Here is a 23,685-nt window from a genome sequence, read left to right as displayed (position 1 = left end):
AAAGATAACGCCCCCACATATCACCTATCTATATGCACTCGTGTATCTATATCTATCTGGCTGGCCGACGGGCTTCGGCTTGCCGTTCCAGCTAGTTTACAAGGTGTTGCTTTGATTAGATACCGTCAATACCACCACCAAAGCCACCACCAACCACCTCGACCATGGTATGGTGCGTCAGTGGTTTTGGCATTCAGTTAGCATTGAAACGAGCGCCGGAATGGCGACCAATCTGAGACCTCTCAATGCCCAGCTGGCAGCTCTGGCCAAGAGCGAGTGCAATGAGGAGCAGGCACAACGCTCGGAGATTATAGCCACTATACAGACATGGATCACTAAGTCGCCACATCTCAAGGCACCCACCAATGAGCAGCTGATCCTGGCCTTCCTGCGGCGCTGCCGTTTTAGCCAGGAGGAGACCAAAAGGCGTTTTGACAACTACTACTCCCTGCGCAGTGTTTTTCCAGAGGTTCTGGGTTCTCGGCAGGTGGACGAGGCTCTGCTCACCCAGCTTCAAAGAGGGTGGGTTTACAGTGATGTGATAATTGAACTCTTTAATATAACTTTAACATTTTTGAAGTTTTGTTAAATATTTCCTTATCAGCGGTGTCAAAAGTAACAAATTATTTAGAACTTTTTGATAGCTATGGTAAAAATAATTTATTCATTCACTATCTATGGACACTGCTTGCCGGAAATTAATTTCATGTTGACAATTGTGATTACAAAAATTACTTTTGTTGTTGCCACAACTAAACATTTAGCAAGAAACTAAAGATAAAAGTGGACAATGAAGTGTGTTTTTTCTAATCCCCAGGATCCATGTGATACCCATTCGTCCGGTGAGTCCCGAAGGACCAAGGGTTATCATTTCGCAGTTCCGAAACATCGATCCCAAGAAGTCGAATCCCCGAGAGGCCTTCAAACTGGTCTTCATTATGCTGGAACTACTCGCTCTGGAGTGTGATAATGCCTCGATTTCCGGTTTGGTTTGGGTGGTGGATGCCCGGGATGTCACCATGGAGCAGATGCTGCAGTATGATCCTTTTCTGCTAAAAAAAGCTTTTGCCCTGGTGGATCAGTGTATGCCATTGCGATTTGTGGAGATTCATATGATAAATATGCGAAAGGAGGGTCAAACTATTTTCAATTTTGTAACTAAGTTTTTGCCCTCTAAACTGCCATTTAAGGTGAGTCATTGCTGGAATATTTATGAATTAATTGTTAATTGTAGTTAAAAATAGGAAAATTTTTATCTCTTGTTTATATGTTTGAATATTCTATTGCGGTTTTTGCTTGCTTTTACTTTGTTTTATTTATAAATGTGTAAAGTAAACGATAACCTCTTTCATTGCCCTTACAGTTCGTGGTGCACAAGAAGTCGGAGGATCTGTACCAGCACCTTCCGAGAGATGCAATGACCATTGAGTACGGCGGCACCAATGGCTACCAGGCGGAGGCAGTCGATCATTGGCGGCAGAAACTGATGGATAGCAAAGATTACTTAGCTAAGGATGCCCAGAATGGAACCAATGAGAAACTTCGCATCGGATTGGCCAGTGCCTGGGCGAATGGTGAACTGGACGGAATGAGCGGCTCCTTCCGCAAACTGGAACTGGACTAAGTTAAAGCCACTTTTTGTTTTCAATTATCGTTTTAATTAAGTGCTAAAACTATACAAATAATTTAAGGCCTATTCCGGGTCACTGGGTATCTCGTGTATCCTCTTTAAAAACTATCTTTACAATTGCCTAATTTTGGTTTTACAAACTTAAGATGCTAAGTGCTGCATTTCCGTTTGAAGTTCGCATGCAGAGTTGTGGCTGCACTTGCTCCAGATGTGGGCGGCGTCTTGGAATCAGCAGGTGAGGGCGTGGCCTTACTTTGAATGGGACTCGTGGTGCTCTTATTGATGCTTTGAACAATCAAGCTTAAGCAATCCAAGCTGGAGCCATTGGCATTGCCTTCAAACTCTAGATAAAAATTTTTTAGTAAAATTCAAAAATTATTTTTCTTACTTTTTTACCTGAAAATTGTCCATATTTCTCCATGTGCTTGTTGTAGAAACTTAGTTTATCTTCTAAATAGGCACCGGCATATGAGCTCTGCAAAAAAAAAAACGAAATCAAATTTTAGTGTTCCTCTTGAGAAAATCGAGGGGAAAGCCATAAATTACAGAAAAGTGTCGCCAAAGCCAAATGACAACGTCAAAAATTTAGCTCCGGGCCTGTCAACTTGGCCAACAAATGCCATACGAAATGCAGTCTAATGATGAGATTAAGCCAAAAATTTATGCAAGTAAAGATTCCACAGGCCAATTAAAATTCATTGAACCACCAAAACTAAAGTGGTGCATTGTCTGTGGCACGACTGCTTGTGGCACACACACACACGCACACACACACACACACGCAATTAAATTAATTTGATGCAATATTTTTTGTGCTGCGCATACGCAGACGACAAGGCATCCGGAGATTCGGTCGGGATTTCATTAGAAAAATTCGCATTAACGCCGATGCTGAGCAAATTATAATTGCCACTTCTGGGTGGTGGGTTGCCTATGGGTTGCCCCTCCACAACCACATTGCCCCATCCCCTTTTTCAAATTTCGCCGTCACTTCGTCTGCAAGGATCGAGGAAAAACAAGAGAGTATCTATAGATATTTTTAGCGGACAACAAAGTACTGAGCAGCAGCAGCAGAACAACAGAATTCAACCCGAGTGAACTGAACTAAACTGAGAACGGGAACAGACGAACTCACACTGCACTTTTATAAAGCGATTTATCATTTTCCAAGCGTTTAGTGACAGCCTGCGCTCGATATGCCACAAGAAACGTACTAGTACACTCAGAGAAATAAATCAAAATGGGGGTAAAACTTATATTTTACTTCTAAGTTGAAACTTTCAATGCGAAAAGGGATTTTAAGGGATTTTGATAGGAAACTTAACACTAAAATGACCTTAAAAAGATTATTTTGCTCTTAAAAACATTTTCACCATGCACGGTTTTCTTCCAGTGTACTTGTTTGTACGTCTATATGGTATTTCGGTGTTTTGTTCATTTTTTTTTTCGAACATATATCATGCCTTGTATCTGAATGAAATGCCACTTATCACTTCGTTTCTTTGGTTGCGTAAAGATTTTAAGCCACTTTTTGGCGCGCTCCTCTTAGAAGTTCTCCACCGATCTTGGGGCATGTAACGGATATGCGGCATTATGCGATTTGTTAACCACAAGCTGCATGTATATTTACCATGAAATATGCTTTTAATATAGCAAAAACCCACTTTGGAAATATGGCTATATTTTTATGAGCGGTCGGCGGTCACTCGGAAAATCTTATAATCCATTTGTGAAAAATTGTGGAAAATTAAAATTCTACAACTGCTGTGTAGAAATTTATATTTGTGAAAAGATTAAAATGAAATTTTTGAATATTGATGATAGGTTTTTATCTTATGATAATTATAGTTTGTTCCAAGAAACGATCACAAAACCTTAGGTAAAAAAGACCCCTTTCCCTTAATCACAAAACGATCACAAGACCTTACGCAAAAAAAGTACCCTTTGTACCCATTTATAATATTATCATAATAACTTTTATAATACATTCATTAGGGTCAGCTAAAGATAAGAGAAAAGTATACAATTGTTAGATTTTCTTTTATTTGTCCTCAAACAGTAATCAAATTAAACCTAAGTTGAGGAACCCCTTTATCAAATTTTGAGTCATGCAGTTAACGTTTATCAATGGCCAGTTTTCACCCACGTTAACCACATCTTTCAGTGAGTCATTTGCACTCAAGAATTCCATCAAACCACTTAAATGATTATGATATCAATTACGTAGAAATTTTGACTGATAGACGGCATGGCATTTCGATTTGATGGCGGCACTTAACGCCGTTTATACCTGAAGTGCATCAATTTATTGGCAACGATAAGCAGAGTTTTTCCTTAGGTGGAAACTCCGAGATACACACCATATTTCGAGTTCAAAAGGAAATTTTGTAGTTAAATCGCTGCTGGGATTTATAAATACCAAAGATATATACTGAGGCTCCAAGTGAATGGATATGGATGAGATGGATGGATTGCCAGGGTCTGAGATGCACTTCTGGCGCATTGCCAGTTTTTAATCAAACTATGGCCGCACATTAATATCTGCCAATGGGGGGAGGCTCAACAGTCAACATACAAATATGCTAAGTTTTATGGTAAATTAACAAATTTGTACATTAAAAATGTGAAAAACTTAAACAAACTGCATGGAAATTACTCAACGCAAACGGGTGAAGAAAAAGGGAAAAAACGAAAAACAGAAAGAAAAAGAGAGGGCGTTGAAGATGGCAAAAATGTTTGCATAATTGTTGACAATTTGTTGGCCTGTCATTTTGGGGAGTACCGCTCCCGTTGCCCCACTTTTCGAGCCATGTCTTGTTGCAACACCTTTCGAAGAAGAACATTCCGAGATCTTGTCATGTTTTTCCTGTGCAATTTGTCAACTGCCACCATCGGTTTTTGTTCCCCGACGGTGGCAGCAACGGTGGCGGCATCGTACGGAAACTATTATGAAACCGTAAAGCGATCGTCGCAATCTCAAAATCCACCAAACATGGGGCTGACTCCAACGAATTTGTTGTAATTAATTTACAACACGATTTCCATTTTCATTTTCATAGACCAGGTGGTGGTAGGGGGCGGTCTGGGCTTATAAAAAGAAAATTTATTTATTGCCTTTCACTAAATGCAGACAACGACCCTTTTCCCTGCCACCGTAAATTCTCCGGCTATTTGTCCTCTATTTTTTTCCCCGTTTTTTCTTTTGGGAGGGGGTTTTCTCTCCCATCTGGGCGAAACTTCCCTGATCATAAGTCATAATCTTCCCGGTAATCGGTTGATATAGTAGGGAGGAGCATCGCCTGCCGGCGGAGCTTATTAAGTTGCACGTCAGCGAGCGCATAAATTCCGGTCAGCAGATATCACCGATTGGGGGGACTCTTTTTGGGGATCCGTGAAATGTACGTATATTCTATTTTCATGTTTCGGCAATGCGACCAGTCCCTGAGATTTTGATGAATGTGCGCGATGCCAGAAAAAAAACAAAATAAGAAAAATGTACGAAAGCGCTGCTCATGCATGAGAATTTTTACGAGAAAATAATTGCGGAACGTTATACATCTCGATGTTGGGCTTAATATTAATTGGCGTTCAGCGTAAAAACTTACCAGATAATCGGACTGGCAGCTTTTGCCGCTTAAACTGGGCGCCAGGTTGTCGCCATCGCGTGTGGGATTGGATTCCTTTCAAAGAAAAATAAAATATATACATATATTATTATAGATTAAAATCTTATAAGATAAACTTTAGAATATTACCTGTAACAAATCCTCCAGGCTCTCGATATACTCAATGGCATTGCGCAATATCTCGACCTTGGGCAACCGCTGGTTGGGATTGGATGATGTGCGTCGCTTGAGGATCTCAAAGGCCTCGTTAACCTAGAATGTGAAAAGAAAATAATAATAATAATCAATTAATGGCCATCGTTGGAAAATCATGGAAACCCATTAGGCGAGCCATAAAAACATATGTTCCCCCCTTTAAGTGGCTCTTTAATAAAACATATTTTAACTTAAATAGAGCATAAAATTTTCAACAATTAAACCGTTCGCCCGTCGTCTGTCTCTTTATGACAGCCCCCTAGCATTTCCCCACCCAAATTTCCCTACCCTTCCTCCTTTCACATTAATATATCTCTATGTGGAGCTATAAATACGTGTGGTTCATCCAAAACTTTTACGACTGTCGAACTCATAAATGCCGCTGTTTAACTCTTGGTCTTGGCAAATCTTTATGTTTAACGCATGTTGGGTGGTTTCCCTTTCTGCGTTTTATGTCAATGGATCCATCCCCTCTCCTATGGTGATGCAAAGTATCCAAGGCAAGTGGCGATGTGTTAATTTGTGGCATGCCACCGCTCCTAATGACATTGCAAGTAAGTTGCACTCTTAAAACGTAAGAGAATTGTCTATTTTGGGATGAAACAGAGGCTGGTAAAGGGCTATAAGTAATCCTCAGAAGTGTCTTTAGGCTCTAGTCCTTACGTTATTATTAAAGTGTTAACAAAAATATTATTAATATTTTAATTTCAGTTTATCAATGCATTTTTAACATAAGTAACTTTTTGATTGTGGATCCTTAACTTAGGCAAATATGATAATATATTTTTATCATTGTTAAAATCATGTAAGATCGAGCTTAAAATCATATTGAAAGATCAATTTCATGAAATAAATATTCTTATAATGATTTGCAGACCTTTAAACATTTAAGCAATTCCAAAAATTTCACTTTAATTTATACATTTCGGTGATTTTTCTCTGACTTTTTTGTTTCGAAAAGTTTTTAAACAATTTTTGTAAATTTCCATATTATATGAAGAAGCTAAACTTTCATAAGAAAGAGTAACTAAACTTCAAAAGTTCTTTTTTAACAATTTAAGCAAATCTCACCTTTCTCAATCTCCGTCGTTCCCTCATGGTTGCCGCCTTCCTGCGGTCCACAGTGACGCTCTTCTTCTTGCATGCCTTGCAGGCCCACGTGAGACAGGGTCGCGAGGATTGAGCGGATGAGCAGACCAGAGGCGCCAGAACATGCTCCTCGGAGCTAAGACTACTGTTCTCGTCATCATAGTCGGTAGTGTATATAGGCGAAGGTGTCATATTCATGCCGACCTGCTTGTCCAACTCCGCCGGATGATTACCATGACCGTAATTGCAAGATGATCCCGAACCCGAGGCGGAGATGGAAGTACTAAGATTATTTCCCACATTTGCATCTCCGACGGCATTGAAACGACTGAAGAAATTCTGCAGTGTCTGGTTGGAAGTCTGGCTAGGATTGGTTAACTGATTCTGTTGGCCATAACCATTGAAGCCATAGCCAGGATGAGTTTGTTGGCCATAACCGTTGGTGTACTCCTGCTTGATGCTGTGACCAGCGGGCATTTCACTGCCGCCACAATTGTATTTCGTCATTTTACGACACTTCACTGCACTAAGGTTTTTTTTTAATTTTAAAAAAATATATTTAAATTATTAGAACTTAAGTAATTTTTTTATAAAACTGCACTTTGCAAGTTCTTTTGGGATTTTATTGGTGATTTTTAGAAATTTTATGAATAGGCCTTTCTTTGCTATTAACGTTTGCTTAAATTCATTTTTTGAGTCCTTGGAAAAGTTGTTTTTTATATATTATTATATTTCTTGTTTGAGTTTTTATTAGAATTTTTCAAGAACGATTTAAGGATAACTAATCCCCAATCTTTCCAATAACAATCCTTTTTGTAAGATCACTTTTTCAATCACAAAACTTTATAAATTTAAGTGTTAATCTTTACTCATATAATTTAAGAGTTTTATATTTTTTTAGGCAGACTTTGGTTTAAAATTTCAACTGCCAAATTTTCCGAAACTATTTAAAAACACGACTAATATTTTTTGTTAACTACCGGATCGAAGACCATTTGCGTGCCGCAGAGAGTTCGTACCGCCTTCCGCCGCAAACGCAACACATTTGGTGACAATATTTAAGAACGGATCTCGGGGGCCCCCAGATGTGCTTGCGATCCTCTCGGAGTGTGGATGCTGCCGCGTTTTGAGTGGCTAAACGGTGCTGGCGGTGCTCTCGTCGAGTGGTTCCTATTTTTAGAGGCGCCCCGCCATTAGACGACGACATTGGCGGTTGTCTAAGGCAGAAGGACGCTGCCTCAGGCCACGCCTCTCTATTTTTTTGGTTGAGTTTTCCAACAATTTTTGACTCAATGAAAAGCGTGTTTGTGAAAGGCTTATTTCGCTTATAATCAAATAAATTCGATTCTACCTGGCCAGCGATTAGTGTGGGGCATAAATTAACTGTGGCAGAGCCGAGCAATTCGTTAATGTGACACTTTTAGTGGAAAGTCCCTCCGCCGTAACCCCCAGTTTTTCTCAATGGCAGCCACTTTTCCATTGAATTATAGTCATACCGGACGAGAAAAACCTCATTGAGCATAGGAAAATCAAAAAAAAAAAAAGAAAATATATAAAATAAAAATAAAATAAGAGAGAGGCATCGAAATAAAAATAGTCAAAAAGTTGTGTTTATTTATCGCTGCTCAGGCACAATATATATCTTTGGAAATCACCTTTAAATCTTCCCCAGCGATATTGTAAATCTTTTGTCTTAGGATCGCGGTTTGCTCGACCATTTCCCATTTTCATTTTCCCACTTTTACCTCCCCGCCACCTCATCTCTTAGCATTTGTATTTTTTATTTCCACGCTTTCGTTTTCCCTCGCCGTACTTTGATGGATGCTTTGTTTTGATTCGGTCTGATGGTATTTTGGTGGCAAAGCCTATTTGTTGTGCCACACGATAATCCCAATTGTAAATCTGATCATTATCGCCTGTCCCGACTTCTATTTTGTCGTTAAAATAAACTTGCAACAGACTTCACTTAACTTGCCAACTTTTTATTAAATTTTTTGAAATATTTAGTTAATACATATATATAATATTTACTTTTGTATAAAAGAAGCATAACTTAGTTGCTTTGTTGAAATGTTAAGGCTTCAAGTTCAACCTTATCCACTGGTAAAATTCTCCAACTTTTGTGTAAACTGATGGAGAGTTCGATTTGCCACAATTGGTATATCCATAGGAGGTGATGCCCGCCAAATATATGTTGAACGTGTACCCGTCGTTATAGTTGGCCATCAGGGGACCACCAGAATCGCCTGAACAAGTATCCCTAAATTCCTGACCACCAGCACAAATTTGAGACTTCCGGAGATAGATATGTTTAAATGAATTATCACATTTAAATCTATTTTCCCAAATGTTGGCTTTCATTAATACAGGGCTGGAATTCTGATTTTCTGTTTTCCCCCAGCCGGCTACTTGTAATTTTTTGTTCCTTAAGGCGATGTGATCTACCATAAGACAAATCGGTTGGATTTCCTTTGTATAGCTAAATGGTATGGAATCTCTTATCATTATGTTGATTCTGCATGAATAACCAACAGGAGGTATTATTACTCACCGAATTGGCATTTCAAGTCGCAGCAATGCGATGTCGTTTTCAAATTGGGTATTATTGTAGTAAGCTTCATGTACAACCATGTCTATTATATCAAATTCCAGATACGGGGCAGCACATATCTTATCCGGCCAATATCCCACACAATCCGGATTGGTGTCGGTATTATGCTCGCCCAGGCGCACCCTCTTAAGAACCAAATTTCTATCGACACTTCGACCTTTAATAACACAGTGTGCAGCTGTTAGGACGTAACGGTTGTTGATCAAGGAGCCACCACAAATGGAGACCAGATTTGGATTCAAACTTGAGAGATTCTTATACATAAGCATGGCCATCCAAGGATACATATTTAGATCGGCTTCATTGCCATGGGCAATTCGCTTAGATGGTACATTTCGGCCACATGTCTTCTTATTCGGAAGATGGTCACCTTTTGGCGGACAGCAGGTATAGTACCGCTCCTCAATAGTAAAAGCCCTTGGATCGATTGCGCACAATCGGCGTTTAAATAACTCATCCTTGGCTTCCGATTGTCCCTTGGATTTGGCAATCTGCAGCATGGCGGGACAAGAGCTTAGTTTGCTGCACATTTCATCGGGTCGACACGTTGGAAGTGCTATTCGAATTTTGAAATTAGATTAAAGAAAGAATACTCTCCTATTGAGAAGATCATTACCCAGCATTGGACAGCAGTAGGTGTTGTATCCACATTGCCTTTCCCGTAAAAATTGATTTTTGAATCTAGTTGATTTATAAAAGTCGTTCAAGGGTGGACACTGTTCGAATGGTATACATTCCTCATTTGAGCGACATTTTGAATAAACTAATAAATATTTGAATTAGTAATTGATAGGTTTCGAGTTCATAATCGTTACTTGGAATCTTGGGACAGCAGACGAAGATGCTAAATTTTGAATTCTTCCCCGTGACTTCAGTGCTACAAAGTTTCCGCTCTGATATAATTTTGTCTGATTCAATTTTGTAAGAAATTCGGCAACTTTCGATATTGATGCATACCTCATGGTCCTGACAATTTGAATGTGCTGAAAATGTACATAAATTTTAGATCTTTTTTGATTTGATCATTATATATCTACTTACCATGTCCAATTGATGGCGGCAGAAGAATAATATGAAGCAGAAGACAAATTAAGATAACGTGAATGTAAAACATTTCTTTGATTTCTTTCTAGCTTGTGCAAGAAAATGACAACGCGAATTCTGAAAATATTAGCAAATTAAGAGAATGAAAAGTAAAGATATTTTTTTATTTTATTTAGGCATTACTTAAAGTGCAAAGCATAATAATCTTAATACTTAAGTTCCCTAGTTTAAATTTCCCAGAATATAATTTATTACTCACTTATACACAAAAAAAATTTATAAATATTTGCGTCATGATAAACAAAATTTAATTTAAATTTAAGATCAATATGAGTAACAAAGAGTTGTCATAATTGGAGTTTGAAACTCAAATAGAGCTTTTAAGTAAAAATAATAATTTTTAATTAAAATAATGTCTTCCTTCTAGTCTTCTTTCTATGCTAGGCTATGCTTCTATTTTCAATAAGTAATACGGCGTAAAAGTTACCTAAGTTACCGTCTGTCCCTATGAACGCCGAGATCTCAGGCAGTTTAACACATACGATCCAACCTTAAGTATGCAGATTCTTGAGATATTTCAGCATCCTTTTACGCACGCAAAACGCGGAAAACGACAAAAACTTAACTGTAAGAGGTAGAAGGTTAATATTCTTGTTGAGATTCAGAAATGTAGGTCAAAAGGCCTCACATGGGCAGTGACGTCACCATTACACATGCTTTTTTTACAAAAGGGTGCTCCGCTTAGTCAATGATCGCAAAATGAATACTTTAGAATAAGATCAAATAATAATAATAATAATAATAAGAGTTCTTAACTTAAACTCCTGGATTGTATATATTTATTTATGGTTTTATTGTTGATTCGTAAATTAATTTTTTTTTTTTTTGCTTTTTATACGAACACTTGACGATCTCAGACTTCTGACCAACGAATGCATCTTTTTATAGGGGTTTGCTCAGACTTCTCAAACAGATTTATCTGGTTGACCGGCGACAGCGATTATAGTGTTGTGTAAAATTAATTGTTTTCTCTAACGAGATCAGTTTTATCCAGATTTTAGTAGGTCCATTACAACTCAATATACTGTAAATAAAAAAAAAAACAAAAAATGTGAAAAATAAATGCAAATATAAAGCTACCTATAATATTTTTCGCAAACTGACATTTATCGATACTTATCGTTTTTAAAGCGTGGTTTAAATAAACAATCCTTAAAGCCATTGTTATATGATAATGCAAGCTAATGAGATTATACATTTTGATAAACTTCACAGGTAACAAGCGGCGGGTAAGCGGCGTATCCGTGATATTTTAAAATTTATTTACTTGACAATTTAATGTAGAGAAATAATTGACGTTGAGCTAGATGGCGTATTTCAGCTCAATAGTTGGCGCTCTATGTTAAATGTTTATTCCAGCTGACAAGTAGGGTTATCAAAATATCAACACATCGATATTTTTTTGTTAAATGATATGTTTATATCGTGATATTTTACTTGGCAAATTATTTTATTGTCTTTTTATTATGGGCGATAATTTTTTATTTGAGTAAAAAATATCAAATATATTGATAATAAAATATTTTGATTTTAAATATTATTTTTTTTCGATAAAAATAAATATCATCGATAAGATATTTAAAATTTTCGACAACCCTACTGACAACGCCGAAACCGTTCATAAACTATCTGGCAACGCCAAAGACAATTCAATTCAAATAAAAATCCGTTATCGTTTAAAAATAAACTTACTTTAATCTTAATAAAACATTTAATAGATATAAATTACTTTTATAAAAATTACAAATCATTTATGTATTTTGTAATTTTCTTGTTTCTTGTTAATGATTAAGAACTCCGTTTGTCTTGACAAGTCTTAACTGACGCAATTTCGTCAGACTTTTCTGCAGACGCTTATCAATCGTGTACATGTTTATTTTTACCAAGGTAATATCTAAATTAAGATATCCTACGAATCGAACATTGCTTTCCAATTAGGGCAATTGTCAGCTTTCCTCGATCTAAGTAAATTGCACCTGTTGTTCAGGTTGCCTGTTGCCAGGTGGCAATGTAAGTTGTTGCTTTTGCATTTTCTGCTTTCCATTCATAAAATTTCGTTGCATGCGGCAACAGTGCGTATGAATTACGTCAGCCAATGACGGTACATTGAGAAAGAGAGAAAGAGAGTTGGGGAGATATTGAGGATTGGGTATGGAGAGTGGTAGCATGTTAGAGAGATGAGTCAGTTCTCTGCGCAAGAAGAGAGCGTAAACTTATAGAATGAGAGAGAAAGGAAGAGGGGAAATGTGACAGCATCGAAGTCCTTGTGCTTCAATATCAGATGTACACTAAGGAAAAAAAATTATTTGATATTTTATACTTTTCAGATTTGTATCCAATCCAATTAAATCTGTAAAGAATAATATTATTATGAAATGTATGTATAATTTGATCATTGAAAATTTTAAGTAATATGAATTATTTCATTTACATCTAATCTTAAAAGTATATACAACTTTTTCCAGTGTAATATATACCACATCGCTATCCTTTGTGCTTTAAATTAAGTAAAACTCGTCCACGTTAAAAACTTATACTTACTGTCTTTAAGTACATTCGCACATATTCGTACGTATGTACATAAATAAAATTACATACTTATGCCGGTACAGGTTTGTAATGAAATCCATAATATTTTTACCGTTTATGCTCGCTCAACGAAATTCGCTGAAGATTGGATGGCCAAAGAGGGGTGTGTTGGGGTTTTGGGTAGAGAGAGGGGAGATGGGAGCATTATTTGAGAGCGGGAAATCGTCGCATTTCTGGCATTTACATTGAAGCCGTCGGTGGAGACGGTTGCTCTGCTCCATCAGACAGCGAAAAAGAGACACGCAGATAGTGTAAAAGTGAGAAGGCGAGTGTATCGGAGTTGTTATTGTTTTCATTACAAGGCGTGCGAAGAGTGCGAAATGTTATTGTTGTTATTGCTACGCAGAATGGCGCAAAGGAATAGAAAAAGCTGATAAAAACGGAACACAAATTAAAGTAAACAAAAGCGGAGTGTAGTGCAAAAGTTGAACGGAAATTGATAAGCTACAAATAAATAAATAGATTATCGCAATTGCAACCGTTATACCTGTGAAAGCGGCATTAAATGTACAGGTTAGTAATTGTGCATCTAATTGTTGCATGTGGAGAGATCGAATGTATATGCTCATATGTGTGTCAGTGTGCCAAGTTGAGAGCTTTCAGTGTCAACACGTGCATATACACATACACATACACATGTACACACAATCACTTTTGATATTATTTACCTTGCTGTCGACTTACAACACTTTGTTGCTGTAATTACTCTGCCTTATCAGTGTGTATGTGTTTTGTTGTGTTATTGTTTCTTCCGCGCAATCTCTCTCTGAGTTATCTTCTGCCCCCCAGCTTGTCCACTCTCTCTCTCTCTGAACTTTTTTACTCTCCCTCTCTCTCGCTCTTCCTTTCTTAATACACAGAACTTTTAATTCAAAACAGATTTAAGTTTATTTTAGCTCTTGTTTATTTTGTAGACATTTTAAATAGTTTAATTTATTGCTCAGTCATTGTGCATGCAATACGTTGATGCAAATCGCCAGACCCTGAAAATAGTGCAAGTGCATTAAATTTTCACTGAAAAGGAAAATTTCTATATTTATGACTTAAAAATTACTTAAAAATTACAATACTTTTTAAGATTTTCTACATATTGCGTCTTAAAAATCTGCATACAGTAAAATTCTTTGTTTTTTCATTATTATTATTAAGTCGCAACGCAATTTTTTATTATTATGAGTCAGAAATTTAATGGTAAATTAAACAGAAGTTCATGGGGTTTCTTACAATACATTTTCTAAAGTATTCGAGAGCAGACTTTCCTTTATCGTACTTTCCCAGTTCGGATAGTTATATTTATATTTGTACTATATATATTTAAAATTTAATAATTTAAAAATATGTTGCTTGCAAACTAATTTTACTTTTTTTTTAAGTAAAACTCTAATGAAGTTTCTGATTGTAAAATAGTTTTACTTTTCGTGTCCAGCATCTTTGTAACAACAATGTGACATTCCCAAGGTCAACCTACTTACATTCCAACTGATTGATAATATGGGCGTCAACTATAATTGTAATAACTTAAGCATATTAATTAGCTCTATCAGCCAGTCACCTCGAGTCTCATTTTTTGGCACGTGCCATAGGCATTCCACAATTTGAAATTTACGCCCAAATGTAGATACCTTTATTCATTGCAAAATTATTTAAATTTCGCGAGTTCCTTTACTGTCATAATTAACCCATTTAAATAAATATTCACTTCAAGGTGTTTGGTTAAATTAACTTAATTTACAAGTTAATTTATGGCCATTGAAAAAGCTTAAAGCAGTAAATGAAAAACAAGTTTGCCAAAGTACGCAAATATTTAAGACAAACAGAGAATATTCCCAATTAAACATTTACTTTCCCATTCGAGAGCAAACTTCCTGACCAAGTTGGTTTCCTTTAACTGAATAAATCTTTAAATGCAGGCAGCAAAGATCATTAAAGTTAAATATAAGTTTTGGGGTTAATAATAGTCTTTAGATTTGAATAAACAAACGGGACGAACGTCAGAGAGAGCCACACGTGTGTGTTTGCCAACTAAGCCAAAAGAAACGAAAACTAAAAATGCGCAAAAGACAATATTCGGGGGTTGTTCGGATTTGCTATATATATGTATATATATTTTATGCTTTATATAGCAGAAAAAATTAGGCCAGATGTGTTAATTGATATATATGTAGAACTGCAGACATCTGGACGAGCCCGAAAAGTTGTTTACCTTTTGTGCGCTTTTGTTCAACCGGACTGTCTGGCAAACTCTTTTATCTGCCGGTTCGTTTTCTTCTTATCATCACTTTCGAGGGGGTACACTGCCATATAAAAGCCCTCTTATCAATCGCCTTTCGTCTCCAAGACCAAGTCGAAATGAACTCTTATCAGCTGGGCAAAAATTATACGGCGATAGCCAACACCAACGCGCGACTGTAAATTACATACTCGAGGTTTTTGTCGGTCTACTTGGTTATTTATCAATAAAATTTAGTCTGGGTCGTGCAATCTTGATAATGTGTAGAAACCGTAGAGAAACAGAAGTTGAATTAATAGCCACGTATTATGCACAATAAAATAAAATATATTTTTAATGGCTTAATTAGAAGTGCGAAGCCAAGTAGCACGGTTTATTATTTTATTTTCAAGTGCCTATATAATTCTTAGCCAATTAATTGTATTACCTTTAGAAATAACACTTTGCTTAGGTTGTGTGCTTAATTCGATAGCTGAGGAAAGGCAATTTGAGTGCCAATTAGAAGAGTGTATAGATATTTTTAGAGTGTACTTCAATAGATGATACTTCAGAAGCTTGTGTCTGTAATTTGATGACTAAGCAATCTAGGTTTGAGAGCTATATTGTTGAATAAGAAAATTAAAATACTGATTTGGTAGAAACCAACACTTAAAAAGAGCGATTACTTAAGCTTTGAACATATATTCATTTTATGGGCGTGTTTGTTGAATAACATGCGGTGTTTTTCTTCGAATACGACCAGACTATTAAGACATTTAGTTCACCTAATTCAAGCCATTTAACACTCTGTCAATCTCAATTGTGATCATTCGCCGGGCGATGAAAGTTAAATGAGAGAATCGCCAATGAGATAAGCCACATTTTAGAAATTTAGACAGCTGCACGTAAAATCCCCAACCGAAAATAAAAGCTAAGCCCTGATCCAAATGCCTAGCTTCCACCCATCTGGGTGGAGTATTCGTGCCGTCTGTGTGGGTTCGTGTGCTTTTCTGATTCCAATGAATTTCAGTTCCCAGACCAAGATACACTTTTATATGCCCTCCCCTTCTCAAAACAAAAAAAAATATAACCTACACTCATATGCCATGTACATGTGATATCAATGGGCTTGGGCTTAAGGCATTTTGCTTGTGTTGTGTGTACATAGAAAACGGAGCACAGAATTTTTGTGTGTTTTTGCGCCTGTTACCCAAGTAGCACACATAAACAAGCTGATTTTGCCTTATAGTACCTTATTCACATGCTTCCTCTAACTCACTCTAGCCGATAAAAACTATAGGTTTGCTATATAAACAAATTTTTGAGAAAAATTTTTGGCTAACCTTGAACTGTTGGCAAAAAACTTTCACAATGAAAAAAGTTCAGTATCAAGGACCCAGAAATGTGTAGCGAGACGATTTCGGAGCGTTTTTCATTTTGGCAAACGAGCTGTGGCCAACGCTGCGTATACGTAACAAAGTTGTATGGCAAAAGAAAAGTCTCAAACGGTTGAGTGTGTGTCTGAGTGTGTGCTTTTGCTTTTTTGAGGATATGGGGGGTGTCGTAAGCACACACATATGAACATATCTGCGTTAAAGGTTTTTGAACTTGTTTTTGGTAATTTTCCACCATTCAGCCTGTTTTTGGGTCAATTTATTTATGCAAAAATATCAAACACCCCAAAAAGAAGAAGAGAAAAAATTAAAAATATACAAGCGAAAATAAAAATTAAAAAAAAAGCAAAACCAAAAACAAAATAAGACTGGTATTTAGAAACAGCGTATGAAAACAGAAAGCTCACAAATACTCAGAAATCGCCTCGGAATTTCGGGAAGGCGGCAATCAAAACAAAGTGTGCGAAATGTTTAAGTTTATTCATATATGTATGTATGTGTAAAAGCGAAATAAAATAGCTAAAAATACAAACAAATATGCATAGGAGAGTACATACATTTCCACGCTTATATATCGGGCATGCCTCGTTAATGGGACCCATCACGATACGATGGTGTGGCAGCTACACATTAAGAAAAATTACAATAAAATTAAATTAGATTTATAATAAAATTATCTGAAAATTTGGTCATTTTTAGAAATAAATTTTTTTAAAATTTAGTCTCGTTAGGAAAAAAAAAACCAGATATATATTTAATTTACCTTTCTTGCAATGCTAACAATATTTTTACAATTAAGTTTTCCCGTGTATACGAGTACAAGCATAAAAAAGCAAGTATACGTACCGTCGGCCATTTAAAATTATGTATTTGTTCATGGGCAGCAGCGTAGTTAGTATGGCGAAAAGATCGGTCACACATATTTAATAAAAAGCCACCCTGCTCTCCCTTGCCCGTCTTTGAACTTGCGAAAGTAAAACTTATTTGAGATTTGTCTTTAGCATGGAGAATTATCAATACTCTTTAAGCAAAAATGATATATTGGTAAGAATTATATATTCAACTTTTGTATCTAAAGGTTATAAACTATTTATGAGCATATATCGCCGGTAAATGCAATCAAGGTTTTAATAAAAAGACTAATTTTAAAACAGATAGGCCAACCAATTAAATAATATATCTGATAAAGTTATCTTAAACATAAGACCTTTTTAAATATTTTGAACAAAGCAGACCCGCTCAGTGCGAAGACATAAAAAATATGTATATCTATATATATTTTTTGCGATAATATCCAAAAACGCGTTTGAACTTAGACTTTGAACGTAGGAGAAAAGCATCAAGAATAATACATTTTATAATATTATCTTAATTTCCCATTAATACAGACCCCAAATAACTATAAATCAAGACACAATCTTATCAAAAAGAGTCACGTTGACTTTGATCTAATCGCTGTAATAGTTACAGTTAGTTGCTATACCAGAGGACTGTTACTAACCAAGCATGATTTATTTCTTGGAGTTAGGAAAATCCGGGAAAACACAATAATAACTAGCATCATAACAATCAATAAATATCAGTTGAAGTGATTTGTTTTTGCCAGCCCATTTTTCTGTCTGGCTGGTTATATTATATTAATAAATATTAAGCCGACAAGGATCTTTATGGTCCATGATTGGCAATTTCCAAAATCATTTCTTAATTTGAGGCATTTATATATTTATAATTATTAAAAGCTTGAATTTATGGCTGATCCTTCAGTTCAAGGGGTTTTTTCTTCATCACGCACGCTTTTTCAGCTTGGTCATTATATGATCGGTTATTATTTAGCGTTTATAAGGTATATAAATATTTGACTTTATTTAATTGTTGGTATATTTATGGAGGTGTTTGGTGGTAGCCAGTCACCTTTACCTTTAATACAAGGCCCCTAAGATTTTGCCATAATTCTCGATTGATAGTGAAACTAGAGAGAGAGTGAGAGGTGGCGAGAGAGCTGCGGCGAGCGGCAATTTAAATACTTGTTCGCCTTATTCAAACCTATAGATAAGTCTTGAGAGTTGAGAGTCTCTGTCTGACAGAGCGTCATAAATATTTATTTTACATTTATATATTTTTTTCTTCTTACTTTTCGCCGCTCTGTGGCAGTCGTCTGTCTTCCTCTTCGTGAACGTCGAACGGCGTTGGAAATGTTTTCGGTTTTCGCGGCAGGGCGGTTTAGTTCCCGACCGCTCGCGGAACTATTTGGTCGCATTCGGTGCGAAAAGTCGTCTCTCGTCTGAACAGAAAACATATAGAAGAAAACTTAACCCACCAAACAACCACAGCTCTCTACTTTCGATCCACCTACAAGTAAGCCAGGGATCAGGTTTCACCTAGAAAACAAAATTATTCTCATAGGGCTTTAACTTTACGTTATTTTAATGTTAATCAAAATTTCGAGTTTTATGTAATAACACGCTGCTCTGGTCATCCACAGAATCTCAACTGCATTTGGAGCTAGCGGCCGGCGAGCAATGTAACACTAGGAGCCGGAGATTACAGTTACCAGAATGTCTAGATAGCAGTACCAGGATCCCTATCCCGATCTCAACCAGCAGCCAGATCACACCGAAACCCCAAAGAAAACTAAGAAAATATAAGGCAATTTCTGGCTACACGATATGGCTCACTTCAGTGGCCATCGACAGCCGGCAGAGGTGCCGGCACATTTTAAAAATCTCTTCACAAATGGCCAGTTGGGAGCAGCGGAGGATAACAATAATAACGATCAGAACGAGCAGGAGAATCGTCCGAATAATAACAATAATGAAGGACCTTCGGATCCTGCCTGCTGGGTCTTTGGATACGGATCCTTGTGCTGGCATCCGGGCTTCACATACACCAAGTGCATTACGGGGTATATAAGGGGCTATGTCCGTCGTTTTTGGCAGGGCAACGTCACACATCGCGGCTGTGAGGAAAAGGTAAGTGGGATTACCCAAAATCTAGGTATTAGACATCTGTCTAGCCCTCGTCTGTTAGCCAGCTTTCACGTGTGTGTTTACCAACTAACTAACAGCAGCGATCTGGTAATTATTTTATTGCCTCTGCTGTTTGTTTTTCTTTTTTGCCTCGTCGCCAGTTGCCAGTTTTAAACTGTGAGCAAATTGTGATCAGGCACGCGTTATCTATACGTCGGTCGCTTATCAGTTGGGTGTTTGGCTAATGGCAAACAACAAGTGAAATTAGCATTTGCCTACGTCTAGAGCGGCTGCCAATTAAGATACAGATTGCGTTTCAATTAACATAAGTGATTTGCTTGCTAATCAAGTCAGGACAAGCCCCTTGGAATAGTTATTCGATTGGATATGTTGCTTGAAAATATCTGAAAACCTGTTTCAAATTCGAGTATTTTTTTTAGCTTCATAACACCTGTTTTTGTCCCATTTTTGGTAATCAATTGAGGTCATAGCTGCGTTTAAAAAATACTTATTTAAGAATAGCATTCAGAAAAATTTATCTTGAAATTAATTGCAATATGAAAAATAATCTGTACAGGCTTAATTTAAAAATTCTATAAAAGCATTAAAATAATTTTACTGCAATCTGTGAAAAAGTCAACAATTTTTAAAATAAGTCAAGGTCCATATAAACATCTATAACCCCCAGTTATATGTGTAAATGTCGTAAATAAAGCAAATATACAGAAGGTAAACAAGAAGCGAGCTGCACGCAGGCGGGACCTAGCCCTCAGTCTTTGTCGAAGCGATATATACATAAGCTCGACAAATGAAAATGTATAAAATATAACCGAGTGCTAATGTGTACTTTTATTCTTTGTTACAGCCTGGACGTGTTGCAACGCTCGTTGAGGACAAAGAGGTGAGTAAAAAGTATATATAAATTAGATGATTTATAAGGGGAGTAAAAAAGTGAGTGCGCCGTTCGAATTTCTCAATGTAAGCCCCATTCTGTGTAGGTAGGTTTGCCCGCCGAGAGAACGAGTTCCCTCGACGAGTCCTACGAACTCGTCCATATCTTAGGTAAAACTCTGGCAGATTTCCGCAGACAACCCAACGCAAAGACTCGGAATCCTTGCGGATCCTTCTTCATCATACGCTAGGCGAAATTCCGCTGAATATAGGCGAATGCAACAGTGCACTTTTTACACCTTGATACTTTCTATCCTAGGCCCGGGGACTTTCGCCCAGGGCATTATCAATTGAGTTACCAGGAACTCGTTATGTGGCCCCGAGAGACAAGCATGAAAAACTCAAACCGGCACTACTATTGTCGCGAGCACCGCTATTTATACGTGATGTCTGCCGAAAAACGAGTTGGGAATCATAAGCGACCGTGTGCGATAAGAATAGAACACACCCAAACTGAAATACGGGTTCAAACCCCGCACTGGGCGACTGTTAAAAAATATTTTTAGATTTATGTTAACAACCTGTTTTATTAATTTTTTTTTATTAATATATATTCCCTATTTTTGATTGCAGGGAATCACTTGGGGCTGCGCCTATAGAATAACGGGAAGCACGGCACTGGATTATCTCAAGCAGCGCGAGTGCACACTGGGTAAATAAATCAATCTAAAAGTGAGACCAAGATTAGAGCTAACCTCTATTGATCCCCAACAGGTGGCTATGCAACGATTGATACCAAGTTCTTCCCGCGCGTCGCATCCCAGGATACGCCCTTCAGTGGCGAGGCAGTCGAGGTTTTGGTCTATGTGGCCACGCCAGAGAATATCCATTGGTTGGGCGATGATCCAGAGGAGGAAATTGCCCAGCAGATAGTATCCTGCCGCGGGCCCAGCGGCCACAATGCCGAGTACCTGCTGCGCCTGGCGTTGTTTATGCACGAAGAAATTCCCGGTGTTAGGGATGATCATCTGTTTGAGCTGGAACGCCTGGTCTTAGAGGAACTGTACCGCCGCCAAATACCTCTGTCGTCTGTGATGGGCCGTAATCCGGATAGGATACGGCGAGACTCCCACGAGGACATCCGCCGACCACCATCCTTTGAGTTCACCTCTCGTGTGCCAGATACCAAGCTTCGTTGCCTAAACATTTGATTGTGGGTGGTGGTGCTGCTGGCCAGGGTTGGCGGACACACAGCTAGTGATATGCAGTCCGCGTTTATTGCTACAGCAAATTCCAAATTATTGATCGACATTTTAGCTTGTTAGGTAACCAGAGTCTATCGCCAAATTCGACGTATTCTTTAAATTGTAAATAATCCTAATCATAAGCAACAACTCCTCGATAAGTGATCTGAATTAGCCAATAAGCTATGATTAAGCCAGTCCGTAAGCACAAACAACTTTTTACACGCAAATATGTCAGGGAGTTAAATTAAAACCGAAAACAAATTAATACAATTTTTGAGTTTTAATTAAATACAAAAGCATTCGCACAAATGGAAAATATTGTGGGACCATCAAGATCAAGCAAAACTTAAACTAATTGGTGAGAATTTCGGCGGCACGATTCTCCATCAGCTTCTCCATATTCGTGATGGCGCCCATCCAGGTGTCCAGAGTGCTGGCCATGCCGACAATCTGGTTACGATTTAGGACGCGTGGTTGCACCCACGACATGTTTACTACTCCGGCCACTTGGTCAATCTCCCCTCGTACGAGGTCCAAAGCCAGAGCTTTCATGATGAGCAGCTCCACTTCTTTGGCGGGCAGTTTGGTTTCTTGTGCAATGTCGGTGAAGGAGATGGCCCGCTCGATGGCTGTGCGCTTGAAAGTCATCTCCATAAGACACAGAAGGGAGATCTTCTGTCGCAGTTTGACTTCCTGGGCAGCCAGATCTGGTATCTTTGACCAGATTTTCTTCATGTCATTGAATCTGTTAAAGAATAAATCGTTAATTACTATAGATAGTAATTGGTTAGCTCTACCCACTTGTTAATGTCACCGGTGTTAAATGCTTTGAGAAGCTCCATAAGCCATTCATTTTCCGTGCCTTTCAACGACTCCAGGATGGGATGTGCTAGCAATTCACCAATGTTGTAGACACCATCGCCTAGAAGGGCAGCCAAACCCAAAAAGAAGGCCTGTTGCGCCCATTGATCACGGGGGTATTCATCTAAGGAGCATCCCAGGAACTGCAGACCACATCGGTAGTAATCGCTGTGCTTGCCTACACGACGATAATACTGGGATGCCAGCATATAGTATTTGCCGTGCACGGGGGTCACATTACCCGCCTCCTCCAGAACATCACGCAGTTCCTCAATGATCTTCTTGGTGGCATTCAGATCGTTGAGGTTGCTGAGGTAAAGATTGCCCTGCATCACCTGCAGATACCACACAGCTTCATCGCAGATCTTGACCTTGTCCTTCATTTTCTCCAGAAAGTCGATGGCCTCCTTCTTGTCGCCAATGTTATCCACCACCACTTCGAGGATCTGGATAAGCCCATAGGGGTTTATTCTGTGAAAACAAAAGATCAGATACTGCCGAGTCATCCTAAGAAGCCGACTTACTTGGTCTCGAAGGTGGACAGGAAGTTCTGGTAGAGCTGCAGCAGCGCAGTTTCGTCCTGCAAAGACTCGTGGCGCACGAAGGACACCAGTTTGATGGTCAGCTCATTCCATAGTCTGTAAAATATGTATATTATACAAGAGAAATGGATTTTAGGAAAGAAATCTTACTTTTCATTGTACAGCTCTTCAATGAGCGTCCACTCTGCGGCGAGATCTTTGTTTGTAGTCTTTTTCTGGGCCGCAAGGTAAGCGGTGACATTGGCCTGTGGGTTGGACATCGCAACTGCGTTTGAATCTGCGCTTTATGCCGTGTAAATTCCAAATTTAATTTTTAATATAATCCCAAACTACAAAAATTGCAAATCACAATCGCCGACGCAGCTGTCAAATTGACAGCCCTGCGGTGTGACCTTTCGTCATTGTATTTTTTCCTATTATTCGGTATTTCTAAGCGCTCGGTATTTTAACGTTACAAATTATTTCGTTAAAATACATTCAAATAGAATTTAAAAAGCTGTGATAAAGCCAAATGCTTAGAAATCATGATAAAAAAATGTATATTTATTTAAAATAAGTTCTGGACTAAATTACAAATTTGCTTTAAAAACAGTGATAATATCGTGTTGCTTTTAAATACATTTTTTTTAATTTTATAATCTCTTACCTATTACATATTAATTATTCCTTTCTTATTTTACAGATCTTAAAATTTTAATATATCATATATTAATTAACTAATAATTCATTCG

General features: G+C 37.7%; 5 protein-coding genes across 8 annotated transcripts; 2 read left to right on the top strand and 3 right to left on the bottom strand.

Annotated features, from left to right (window-relative positions):
- The first annotated feature begins 199 nt into the window (after window positions 1-199).
- Window positions 200-1,735, top strand: LOC108116711 (alpha-tocopherol transfer protein). Its single transcript, XM_017228732.2, has 3 exons — window positions 200-522; window positions 818-1,190; window positions 1,364-1,735. Exons 1-3 carry the CDS (start codon window positions 221-223, stop codon window positions 1,622-1,624), a joined length of 936 nt encoding a protein of 311 aa, XP_017084221.1. The 5' UTR covers window positions 200-220; the 3' UTR covers window positions 1,625-1,735.
- On the bottom strand, window positions 1,636-7,577 carry LOC108116710 (myogenic-determination protein). Of its 2 annotated transcripts, XM_017228729.2 has the most exons (6): window positions 7,521-7,569; window positions 6,523-7,066; window positions 5,386-5,508; window positions 5,236-5,310; window positions 2,027-2,105; window positions 1,636-1,973 (listed from the first exon to the last, which is right to left on the bottom strand). In XM_017228729.2, exons 2-6 carry the CDS (start codon window positions 7,045-7,047, stop codon window positions 1,780-1,782), a joined length of 996 nt encoding a protein of 331 aa, XP_017084218.2. In that variant the 5' UTR covers window positions 7,048-7,066; window positions 7,521-7,569; the 3' UTR covers window positions 1,636-1,779. The 2 variants fall into 2 exon arrangements, with proteins under 2 accessions (XP_017084218.2, XP_017084220.1); XM_017228731.1 differs by lacking the exons at window positions 1,636-1,973; window positions 2,027-2,105 and adding an exon at window positions 4,943-5,071 and having other exon boundaries at window positions 7,521-7,577.
- A 934-nt stretch (window positions 7,578-8,511) lies between these two features.
- On the bottom strand, window positions 8,512-11,141 carry LOC108116669 (spaetzle-processing enzyme). Of its 2 annotated transcripts, XM_017228664.2 has the most exons (7): window positions 10,884-11,141; window positions 10,683-10,820; window positions 10,193-10,312; window positions 9,967-10,134; window positions 9,768-9,914; window positions 9,092-9,707; window positions 8,512-9,019 (listed from the first exon to the last, which is right to left on the bottom strand). In XM_017228664.2, exons 3-7 carry the CDS (start codon window positions 10,263-10,265, stop codon window positions 8,614-8,616), a joined length of 1,410 nt encoding a protein of 469 aa, XP_017084153.2. In that variant the 5' UTR covers window positions 10,266-10,312; window positions 10,683-10,820; window positions 10,884-11,141; the 3' UTR covers window positions 8,512-8,613. The 2 variants fall into 2 exon arrangements, with proteins under 2 accessions (XP_017084153.2, XP_017084155.2); XM_017228666.2 differs by lacking the exon at window positions 10,683-10,820 and having other exon boundaries at window positions 11,098-11,114.
- A 1,883-nt stretch (window positions 11,142-13,024) lies between these two features.
- Window positions 13,025-21,821, top strand: LOC108116672 (glutathione-specific gamma-glutamylcyclotransferase 1). 2 transcript variants are annotated; one of them, XM_017228670.2, is made up of 5 exons: window positions 13,025-13,357; window positions 18,930-19,416; window positions 20,279-20,314; window positions 20,938-21,016; window positions 21,079-21,821. In XM_017228670.2, the coding sequence occupies exons 2-5, from the start codon at window positions 19,114-19,116 to the stop codon at window positions 21,513-21,515; spliced, it is 855 nt and encodes a 284-aa protein (XP_017084159.1). In that variant the 5' UTR covers window positions 13,025-13,357; window positions 18,930-19,113; the 3' UTR covers window positions 21,516-21,821. The 2 variants fall into 2 exon arrangements, with proteins under 2 accessions (XP_017084159.1, XP_017084158.1); XM_017228669.2 differs by lacking the exon at window positions 13,025-13,357 and adding an exon at window positions 18,626-18,802.
- Window positions 21,817-23,326, bottom strand: LOC108116670 (26S proteasome non-ATPase regulatory subunit 13). Its single transcript, XM_017228667.2, has 4 exons — window positions 23,105-23,326; window positions 22,937-23,050; window positions 22,353-22,883; window positions 21,817-22,296 (listed from the first exon to the last, which is right to left on the bottom strand). Exons 1-4 carry the CDS (start codon window positions 23,212-23,214, stop codon window positions 21,903-21,905), a joined length of 1,149 nt encoding a protein of 382 aa, XP_017084156.1. The 5' UTR covers window positions 23,215-23,326; the 3' UTR covers window positions 21,817-21,902.
- Between the last annotated feature and the right edge of the window lie 359 nt (window positions 23,327-23,685).

This window comes from Drosophila eugracilis, unplaced genomic scaffold, assembly GCF_018153835.1.
Source record: "Drosophila eugracilis isolate 14026-0451.02 unplaced genomic scaffold, ASM1815383v1 contig_75, whole genome shotgun sequence".
Lineage (NCBI taxonomy): Eukaryota > Metazoa > Arthropoda > Insecta > Diptera > Drosophilidae > Drosophila > Drosophila eugracilis.
Note: the sequence above shows the minus strand (reverse complement) of the source record. Positions and strands in the feature narration are given on the sequence as shown.

Excerpts from the sequence above, each read along its gene's own strand:
- LOC108116710 (XM_017228729.2), bottom strand. The coding sequence starts at position 7,047 with ATGACGAAATACAATTGTGGCGGCAGTGAAATGCCCGCTGGTCACAGC. Across the intron at positions 5,509-6,522 it reads AACGACGGAGATTGAGAAAG|GTTAACGAGGCCTTTGAGAT; the intron begins GTGAGATTTGCT and ends TTCACATTCTAG. Across the intron at positions 2,106-5,235 it reads GCTGCCAGTCCGATTATCTG|AGCTCATATGCCGGTGCCTA; the intron begins GTAAGTTTTTAC and ends TTTTTTTTGCAG.
- LOC108116711 (XM_017228732.2), top strand. The coding sequence starts at position 221 with ATGGCGACCAATCTGAGACCTCTCAATGCCCAGCTGGCAGCTCTGGCC. Across the intron at positions 523-817 it reads CTCACCCAGCTTCAAAGAGG|GATCCATGTGATACCCATTC; the intron begins GTGGGTTTACAG and ends TCTAATCCCCAG. Across the intron at positions 1,191-1,363 it reads CCTCTAAACTGCCATTTAAG|TTCGTGGTGCACAAGAAGTC; the intron begins GTGAGTCATTGC and ends TTGCCCTTACAG.
- LOC108116672 (XM_017228670.2), top strand. The coding sequence starts at position 19,114 with ATGGCTCACTTCAGTGGCCATCGACAGCCGGCAGAGGTGCCGGCACAT. Across the intron at positions 20,315-20,937 it reads CGCTCGTTGAGGACAAAGAG|GGAATCACTTGGGGCTGCGC; the intron begins GTGAGTAAAAAG and ends TTTTGATTGCAG. Across the intron at positions 21,017-21,078 it reads GCAGCGCGAGTGCACACTGG|GTGGCTATGCAACGATTGAT; the intron begins GTAAATAAATCA and ends GATCCCCAACAG.
- LOC108116670 (XM_017228667.2), bottom strand. The coding sequence starts at position 23,214 with ATGTCCAACCCACAGGCCAATGTCACCGCTTACCTTGCGGCCCAGAAA. Across the intron at positions 23,051-23,104 it reads GAAGAGCTGTACAATGAAAA|ACTATGGAATGAGCTGACCA; the intron begins GTAAGATTTCTT and ends CATATTTTACAG. Across the intron at positions 22,297-22,352 it reads AACACCGGTGACATTAACAA|ATTCAATGACATGAAGAAAA; the intron begins GTGGGTAGAGCT and ends ATTCTTTAACAG.
- LOC108116669 (XM_017228664.2), bottom strand. The coding sequence starts at position 10,265 with ATGTTTTACATTCACGTTATCTTAATTTGTCTTCTGCTTCATATTATT. Across the intron at positions 9,915-9,966 it reads CTGCTGTCCCAAGATTCCAA|TTTATTCAAAATGTCGCTCA; the intron begins GTAACGATTATG and ends AATATTTATTAG. Across the intron at positions 9,708-9,767 it reads CTACTGCTGTCCAATGCTGG|CACTTCCAACGTGTCGACCC; the intron begins GTAATGATCTTC and ends AAATTCGAATAG.